General features: G+C 39.4%; 1 protein-coding gene across 1 annotated transcript in view; it reads left to right on the top strand.

Moving 5' to 3' along the window:
• Positions 1–4,488: 4,488 nt before the first annotated feature.
• The window catches only part of ror2 (receptor tyrosine kinase-like orphan receptor 2), a 38,512-nt gene continuing 32,807 nt past the window's right edge, over positions 4,489–10,193 (top strand). The window contains exon 1 of the mRNA XM_085414712.1: positions 4,489–4,865. Within this exon, the coding sequence (XP_085270838.1) occupies positions 4,802–4,865 (64 nt within the window). The 5' untranslated portion in view covers positions 4,489–4,801. The remainder of the gene's footprint in view (positions 4,866–10,193) is intronic.

Below are 10,193 nucleotides of genomic sequence, written 5' to 3'. Positions count from 1 at the left end.
TCCGCCCCGAAAAGGAGAGCAGACAGTGTGGAAAAATACTGTGACTCACCAGACCATGACAGAAATCAGCTGCAAGTGCAAGTAAAACCAATAAGGGCGATTGACAGGAACAAACAATTCCAAGGAAGTGAACCACTGGAAACTGATTCTCTACAAGAACCAGTACTCTGTTCCCATCCCTAGCTATCTGTACTTTACCTCAACATTTATTGTTCTAACAACTTTTTACTTTTACTCCCTACAATTTAACAAAAATATCTGTATTTTCTTTTCCTTAAATTTTCAAAACAGGCTTGTTACTTTTGATTTGAGACATTTAAAAGGCATTATTATTATTTAACATGACTGCAGACCTTAGAACATCAGACTGAATTGAGCCTAAAGAGAAGAGAAAAAAAATCATATATTTAATGTATACCCAGATAGCAAAATGACTCCAGCATTTAGTTTGTTCCAAAAAAGAGGAACATAAAGGAAGTGACATGGCAGGTAATATCAAATGCAATGTTTCTGTCTGCTCAACAAATATCAGCAAACAGACAAACTCTTTGTGTGAAGTTTGTTGCACAGTGTATCTACTAGAGACAGCACACACACTAATATATAACAAACTGTTTGTTATTGAAGGGTTGCATGAAAATACTCTGCAGTTTAATGCAGTATAAACAGGTTAGCTTTCTGTTTTGTGATGTAACTGCAATTTAAAGTAAAGAACAGTGTGTTATACTAGTGTACTATGGATGCGGTGTTTCTGGGTTATATAATGGATAGCAGAGATTCATTTGAATTTAAGCTGATGATGCGTAGATTCAGTCACTGAAATAGGCATAACCTGGTGATGGAGGACAGCTATGTGGTTCGGCCTCCCCCTGACACCACACCCTTAACCCGCTGCTCCACCCCTTCCCTGCAGCTGAGCCACAAAGCACAGCCCGCCACACTTTCATTGTATTTATATAGCACAAGGTTGAGTTAGCTTTTCGCAAAAATTGCTGGTAGAAACATCCTTAAAAGAACTATTTTTTACTTTCTTACTTAGAGTAAATTTCAGAGCCTGGTGTTTGAATTTTTACTTAACTAAAGTAATTGAATCAACTTTTACCAGAGGATTTTTTTGACAAAAGTATCTGTACCTCTACTTAAATACGGAATGTCTGTCAATGTTTTGCCACCTCTGCTGCTTTAAGGCGTGAGTTTGTGAGTTATACCAGGGAGTAAAGTACTCCTGTGAAGTGAACACTTCAAGTGGCTATTCAGAGCCCAATACCAGTAAATAACTCTCAATAAAAACCTCATTTCAAAAACCATTTTTGAATTCCAAATAAAAAAAAAACAGGTGTTCAAAATTGTTTTTCCAAACACAATTTAAAAAAGAGAAATATAGTAAATTTTTTCAAAAATCAAAGATTTATTTCTGACATTTAAAATTCTACTCTCTTTTCCTTTTCCAGTTAGCTCATGGATTAGCTATTATATTAGCTGTTGGATTAACTATCTGATATCATGCATGATATCAATTCCTTCATACTCCAGGGACTGCCTGCATATTCCTGCCATAATCCTGAGGTGGCTGTAGTTCACCAACTAACCAAAAGGTTGGTGATTTCATCCCCGTGTGCTCCAGTCTGCATGCCAAAAATCCTTGGGCCAGATACTAATCCCAAGTCTCTCTGATGCATCCATCAGAGTATGAATGCATGTGAATGTTAGATAGAAAGCACTTAGACAAAGCATAGAAAAAACTGCTTGTGTGAATGGGTGTGAATGGGTGAGTGAGGCAAGTTGTGTAAAGCGCTTTAAGTTCTCAGAGTAGAAAAGCTTTACATAAGAACTAGTCCATTTACCATTTACTACATGGGGGGGGGGGGGGGGGATGCATCCCCAGATCATCATTGACCTACATCCAACGTGGTGACGCTGAACAATATGAGAACAGCAGCCTGACCAAGGCTTGTGACAGAGCAATACTGGAAAAGCATATGACAGAAGGATGCAATCCATAACATTAATGTTCAGTGGCTTGCAGATCTTAGAGCAGATCATAACAGCAACCTCTCTGAACAATGCCAGACATCCAAGAAAGGGTCTGAAGCATGAAGAGTTGGTCAGCACTAGGCCCTGATATGATTCACACCTATCTAAAGAAGCTAACCATGGAGTGCAGTTAGTTACATACCAGCCAATAACCTGACTCAGTAGGAGCTCTTTCAGACATCATAGCGGCTAAGATGAATAGGCATATGACTCAACACATGAGCGGGGCACAAAAAGGAATTAACAGAAAAAACAGAGGGGCAAAACATTTCTTGGATTGCTTACAAGAAAGTCTGTGACTCACACATGAACTCTGGAGTGCCTAGAACTGTATAAGATCAACAAGCCCTTAAGAGCCTTCATCAGGAAATCAGTGGGGATGTGGTGAAAAACACTAGTTAGCACAATAGCACAAGTGTTAGATTTACCCAGGAGATGCTCAGTCCCCACTGCTGTTCTGCATAGGCCTGAGCGTAAGTGACATCCCTGACAAGACTGGCTACAGATACTGACTACTGGCACAATCATCAGCCACTTCCTCTACATCAGGGGTCTCAAACTTGAGGCCCAGGGGCCACTTGCACTACCACGTCACCCCTGCTTGAAAAATTGGGGTGTTCTAAATTGTTTGGCTGGTAAAGTATATGTGGACCTCAATTAACATATTCGGTGATGCACACCACTGAGCATTTGATGGAAGCCAAAGTTGTTCTTCTGCATTGGGGGGGGGGGGGGGGGGGGGGATACAGAACGAGGTTACATGTTAATTTACTGATGATGTGCTCAACATGATAGCCTGTGCACAACTTTTACAAGTGTGACACATGCCTTATTTTGCTCACACACTGAATTTGTTTGTGAAAAAATCCATTTAAGAAACCCTTGAACTGATATATTGCATCTAGTACCACTGCTAAGCAGAAGCTATTAGACATTCAGGAGCAAATGGGAAAACCTGTGATGAAACTCCTACAGGAAGTTGAGACTAGATGGAACAGCACATTAAATAGGTTTCAGCGCCTGTGAACGAGCTGCAGCAGCCTTGTCCTCCCTGAAAACAAACTTTGACTCCTTTCAACAGTGCTGACCTAGAAACAGTCAACTTCTCAAGCGCAAACAAGTGCTTGTGTACCATCAAAATCAGCCACTACAGTACAAGAGGCAAGTGAACATCATCAAGAGAGGCTGTGGGGCGTTTTTGACCGCAGGGTAGATGAAACCAACCAAAAACAGAGTCTTACTGCTGATGCTTCTGTTGAGGTTCAGCGCTATCCCTCAGCCTCATATCTACCAAGAGGAGATAACCCTCTAGATTACTGAACCCAGCATGCCACCATATTCTCTCATCTATTCCACCTGGTCAAGACATAGCTTTCTACTCCAGCCACATCAGTCCCCCTGTGAAAGAATATTCTCCAAAACAGGAGAGAGCAAGACATGAAACCTTCTCAGCTTGAGTACTGTTGAACAGTTGTCTTTCTTAATAAAAATACTCAAATGTATAGAAGAGCCCCATACAAATACTGACTGGTTCAAATAAAATATCCATCCATAGAAATAATACTACAAACCAACACAAAGGTTAGAGACAAAAAGACACAAGACACACAAAAACATTACAGTTTATTGAGTGCAATGTTTTTTAATCACATTTATTTGGTCACCATATGTAATAAGTGATGTGTTTAAAATGTTTCAAAATAATGTTCTATCTCTGCCATCACTACTGAGATGTGTGGAATCAATACAGATGCATGGAGTTCACAACATGAGGGAGGACATAACAAAAAACAAAGGGAACGTGAGACCATACATACAAGTATGGGATAACAAGTGGTCAGGAAGCCAGTGGAAAAACAGCTGGTAACAGTTAAGAAAGACAAAACCGAGGAACCAAAGCTAAACATGAAACACATGAGACGAAAATAACAAAAAATGTGATTGAGACTTCACAAGGCAAAGGGGAGGCAGGATGACACAAGGAAATAAACAGAACCTGACAACTGAAACAAAGAAAATCCACAAATATGAATATTAGAAATGACAAGAACAAAGAACAGAAGTGAGACCTAATGACCTAAAGGAGAAGTCAGGAACTACAGTGACAATAACTGTGACTTGACCAAGAAACTACTACTAATAACTCAGATGCCAAACTATAAAATAGAGTTAAAATAATGCAAAATGATAGAACCATGAAATACTTACCAGATTTTTTTTAACCTGTTCTGTCCAGCAGTTGTAACAAGCAAAGGTGTGGTCTGAACGCTACGCTGTCTAATATATTTGCTTTCCCAAAATGAGCTCTGCAGACTCTAGATTCCTCGTGTTAATGTTTTTATTTGTAAATAGGCTATTAACAGGATAAGGTTTGTAGATCTGGCAGTCTGGTTGTTAGGATTCTTGGGTTCTGTCTCTAGATGGTGCACTCTTCCTAAAACGTGGTTTGCCATATTGCACTTCATGCGCGCGTCACTGCTCGCATTTCAACGCGAGGACAGAGGCCAACGCAGGACTAGCAGCTCAGAGGCAGCCGCTCAGCCCGTCTCTCTTGTGGACTGTAAATGGGATGAACGACCGCCTGATTCCCTCTCCGAACCAGCATCTGTCCTCCACCTTCGTGTCTGACGATTTGGAAAGTAAGCTTTCTCTCCACCTACGACTGTGGACAGAAAACGAGAAGTCAAAAGAAGAGCATCGGCTCAAACAGTGGGAAAAATAAAGTTATCAGTCTTGTTGTAAAGTTTCCTTAGTGAAAACGTACGCCATGGTCACCTTCCTAAGGAGTTTGCTCTGGATACTTGTGTTGTCGCCCAGTCTGAAATGTGAAGGTGAGTTTCTTTCAGACTCCAAAAGAATTTGGATTAAGGTGAGAAGTGATGGGCTACACAACATAAAGACCGGCCAGTCGGTAAAGATTTTGTCCTACACATTTAGGCTCTGGCTTGAAAAACAGTTTGTGATGTTTCCACGTTGTTTCCACTCCTCCACACACAATAGATTTTGTTGACCGCTTTTGCAGTCCGAGTTAAGAGATCTGTTTAGAAATGGAGTTTCCGTTGTTTAAAGAGAATATCAATATTTTCGCAGAGAGCACGGATGGCTTACTACCGCTTAAATTTCCTACTTTACCCAAACTTGGACACACACAGTAAATATAACGAAGATTCTTCTCTAAATCTCTTTATACATTCTCTCCTTTAATCCTTTTGAACTTTGCCCTTTATGCTGGTTGAATTTTGTAGTTGTGTATTTGTATTTTTTAAGTATACACGTTTCACGATTTTAAATGGAAAGTGTGTGTGTGTGTGTGTGTGTGTGTGTGTGTGTGTGTGTTGGATTGGTGGAGGGGGGGGTCTCCCGTAAGTATCTGTGACCACTTAAGCACTCTTTGTCCTCTTTCAGCTTGTTGACGTGTGTTCGTGCAGCTCCTAGTCTTCGTAAAAAGGGGTGCTTGTGTTGGACTCAAAGGACCACTATGTAGTTGTCATGTTAATTGAACGCATAGCTCGAGGTGATCTCACGTCTTTGTCAGTCATGCTAATTAATTTACTCCCCCTGTGGGAGGTGAGAGCTCTGCAGATTTCCTGTTTTCAGCTTTCGTTCTGAGGACTTACCATTTGGTATTAAGGGAAAAAGGTGGGGGTGGGGTGCAGAGAGCTAAATGATTAGCACATTCTCCTCCTGCTCTCTGTTGTTTGGTGTTGTCGCGGCATTTCTTTTTAACTCTGGCTACTAGGATGAAGAAGCTGTGCAGAGGTCTCCGATTTAAAAATAAATAAATAGATGAGAACATTAAGGATTTACTCTTTTTTCGTGGGGTGGGGATAAGGAAAATGAGTTCTTTTTTCCATTTTTCCTTTTAGTAGTTTTAAAACTCATACATTTGTACATACATAAGCCTTGACTTACTCTGTTCTTGTTTTAACTTGACTTTTTAAAGTTTTAAAATGGAGGCATTGCAATGTGTTGGATCCCTGCTTTAACCATACTAAGATATATTTTCTGACATTCTTAAGGAATTTCATGTGTGCTAAGAACAATGCATGTGATACTGAACAGATTTCAAAGAAGAATTTAAAAGAAAAAGAAAAATTGCTATATTTTATTTCATTATGGGAATCTCAGTCTCTCTGACAATACACAGAGCAGAGTTCAATTTTACATTTCTAGATACATCCACGAGCATATTTAATTGATGTCAGGCTAAAAAACTAGTTAAGTTGGATGCATTTTAGGGTGACGAGCCATACCAAATCCTCAGAAACACTACGGGGTTGCATTATTATTTTGTCAGTCTGATGCCCTCTGACCCCTCTCCTTGTCAAACAGCCTTATTACAAGGAAATCGAGTGTAAAGTTTAGGACTTGAAATATCCTCCCTTTTGCATCTGTACTGCAAGTATGGGATAACAAGTGGTCAGACATGTATCCTATGTTAACAGTTCATGTCTCTCAAGTTCATATTTGGAGAGAGCAGGGATTGTATGAAATGAACAGGCTGTTTATCTAAAGTTAAACACAGGAGGCTGAAAAGGGACATGCTTGGAATTACTGAGACTAAGAGGAGTCCACAGATGCATTGATAACAGGCTTGTGAAAGTAAAAGGTGTAAAGACTTTAATGTGCTTTGAAACAGTGTTTGTTGGATCGGCTAACAGCATCTGAGAACTGTCTGAATTTGTTTTGTAAAACTTACAGAATGATTTAAAAATCATTCTGTACATTTTTAATTTAGCCATCTTCTGTAGTCTTTCAGAAAGCATAGAACCACCCATAACCATCATTTTAGTTAGGTTGTGTAAGCGCTTACAAAACCCAATTCATTTCAAACCTACTATGGCCTCAAGGACATGTTTTTAGCCTGCAGCCAATGATCACGGATACCACTTTCGGAGTGAATGTTCATAAGAAATTATTTAATTGATAGCAACCTCACGTAAAAGAAACTGAGATGTGAGCAAATAAACTACAAACAATCATAACCAATCTGTTAAATATCCTCAGTAAATATTTACCCTATTTTCATGGCAGTTGGAGAAAAAACAGCCCTATACTATCTCCACAAAAGTGTGTTTTACTAGTTGTTCGGTGCTATCAAGGTACCAAACCGTCTTGATTAAGATTAGAAAACATGCAAGTTTTAGATGAAATGGAGTGGACAGCTCTCTTTCTTTTGTTGTCCTGGTAACAAATCATGTCAAATGGCAGTTTAAAAAATGTATTCTAGCCACAAAACATTTTGTTCTACTGAAATACAGCAGATTCAGAGGCTTAAAGATCTTTATTTGTGAGTGAATTGTCAGATCCTTAAATATAGATGGACACATCATTCATTGTTCTGGACAGAATAATACAACAGGACTTTTAAGAGCTGGATAAAGATGGTTGATTATTTAAAAAAAAAAAGATGTATCGGTCCATATGTTAGTTGTGTGTGTGTGGGTTTTTTTTTGTTGTTTTTTGTTTTTTTTTTTTAAATTATTTCAGACATACAGAACCATGCAAGAATAATATTCACATCTCCCCATTACTCTAGTGACTAGGTGGAACCAGAGGATCAGGAAAACACATGTTTGTAGTAGTGAAAGCAGTATGAAATGGTCAGACTGTTGAGGCCTAATGCTAAAATGTGTTGCTTCAGCAATCTGTATATGTCTGAGTGCTGATGTGTGGAGTATAAACAAGGAAGACATTTTGTATCAGAGGGAATATACTGACTAGTTTAACAGGAACAATGAAAAGGCTGCAAAAGAAAGTTTCCCAAAGTAGGGAGCTTTTTGTATACAAACGAGAAATCACACTTGTGGCTTGGTTGAAAGAACAGATGATTATCTGCCAAACAGATGTGCTTCAGTGTACAGAGTTATTGCAGTAGGTATGAAAAGTTTCCTGTAGCTGTCCTTGTAGCCCCATTGCTATATCAGCCTGTTATGGGAAGTGCCCTGCTGACTGTCCAGTAAGTTGTTCAGAGAGTTAAACCCAGTTTAGACTTATGCGGAAATCTACGTCGTAACTTGCGAGGTAATTGGAAACCCCTCACCGCAACCTTCCGTGCTATTCGGTTATTGCTGGCTGCGTTGACCTGACATGTCCTTACATTTCTCAGGAGGTGCACATCAGGGTACGTGGAAGGTGGTGTTTAAAGGGGTTTCTGGTTATGACATAGATTTCCTGCTGAAGCATAATTTAGGCGTTATACTTGATGGAAAAACAGTTTATTCGGCGACGTCAACCACATCATCAAATGTATCCAGTTTGTTAGAAACCACAAGGCACAGCTTTTCTGATAAATTTTCTTCAGTTTGTTGGTGACGTCAGCCTCTGTGCTGCTCTTCTTGCAGACTACAGAACTTACTACAACAGACTGGTGAAAAAAATCTGCAATAGTGCACATGTTGAAGGATCTTTCCCTTCTTGTATACAACCCCAGTTTTGGTGTTGGCCTTCCAGTACAATCTGTGCACTTTGAGGGGAAAAGGTCAAAATCACTGAATGCAGTTGAGGTGTGTGGTTGGAAGGAGGCAGAACTAATCCTGTTAGATTTTTTTTTTATTTTTTTTTAAATAAATTGTTTAGCTTATTTGCTCTCTAGGCTGCTCACTGGTTGTCTCTCACCTTAAACCCAGTCATTTATTTCAGGCTATTTCACACTTTGACTTTTGCTGCCATGATGCCAAGTCTCTCTTGGAAACTAGATTTTTAATCTCAATCAGTTTTTTACCTGGATAAATACAGGACTAATAAAAAATTAAAATAAAATAAAATTCCACCAATCCCTTGTGCTAATTGGCTCAAATTTAGCCCCCCGCTTCCTCCTGTAGGAGTCTATGAATTTGATCCAGGGATTGTTGTTCTCAGTCAGAGCTGGTATGAGTTTGTGTTCATGGAATTTCATATTTTTTGTTAGAGATCCAGTAAAACTGGTAATGTCCTCTTCATGTGTTTCACAGATAGCCCTTTTCCAGTATTCCCTACTCGACTCGACTCAACGCTACTCTGATTTGGTTGTTTTATATTACAGTTGAGTACCACCTAATGTCGTTATTAGCAATGCGGGCAAAAGTCCATAAAGTCATTTGCACGGGACACAAATACAACAAAACAATGGAGCACATCAAGGCGATGTTATACCTGCTGCTACAACTCTTGAGGATACAGTTTTTTCAATTAACTAGAGGAAGATACTTTGGGGTCAGCTGGACTAGACTGGTCAGAAATGCAAAGGACGGATTGAAATGGCACTGTTTGCATTGGTGGCATACATGGATACATGTCTAGTACTCTGTTTTCTTTAGTGGGACAGCTGGGATACTGCTAAAAGGTTATGTTCTGTCCAGTAGCACATTTATAAAGTCAAGGGTAATAATGATAATGATTTCTATAATATGGGCATATTCCAACTGCTACCAGTTCAATATCCAGACAACACAAATCTTCTTTTACACAAAGATTCAAGGCTCCAACTTACAATGACATAAAGTTTCATTTACCTGTGCTGCTAAATATGCATGACAGCTGTGCACCAAAGACATATTTTTTGCAAATGGATAAATGTTTTTTTGGACCACCCCACTAAAGTTGGTGAGGGTCTTCAGTCACGTTCAATATGATGGCCTTTGGCAAGAAGTGGGGCTGGTGGTGGTGAAGAGGCTGTAAGCAAATGGATTTCTTACTTTGGGCTTTGGAGGAACCTTTAACTAATAGATCATTTAGATTTTTCTAGTGTACAGTGGATTTTCCACCAGCACCCCTCCTCCCAAGAAAGTTCTTTATGAAAATAAATATATCTATAGAGTGCTGAGACTTGAAGGTAGAGCATGTATTTCTTAGTCTGGCTTGATTTCCTTAGACATACACACTTAGTCTGCAGCAGAGCAACACATCATAGATTATACTCCCTTATTGCATTTGGGAGGTTTTCTCAATTCTTTGGTTACCTGGCTGGATCGGCTGTTAAAATGTGCTACATAATCTGTCTGTTAATTAAGAGAGGGTGAAATGTGGATTGTCAGGTCTGTGTCTCCAGGAAGAGATTACGGATGTTTTCAGTCTTGCTGAAGTCCAGCATCTGCCTGGCCAATGTCTGTTTACATTATAAGATATTTGGAGCCACAGGCACTGTTGTTGAGCCTGTTCGTAATTATCCTGTTAAAGTG

This window comes from Rhamphochromis longiceps, linkage group LG7, assembly GCF_057381845.1.
Source record: "Rhamphochromis longiceps isolate RC_006_pf linkage group LG7, R_longiceps_female_GT1.1, whole genome shotgun sequence".
Classification (NCBI taxonomy): Eukaryota; Metazoa; Chordata; class Actinopteri; order Cichliformes; family Cichlidae; genus Rhamphochromis; species Rhamphochromis longiceps.
Note: the sequence above shows the minus strand (reverse complement) of the source record. Positions and strands in the feature narration are given on the sequence as shown.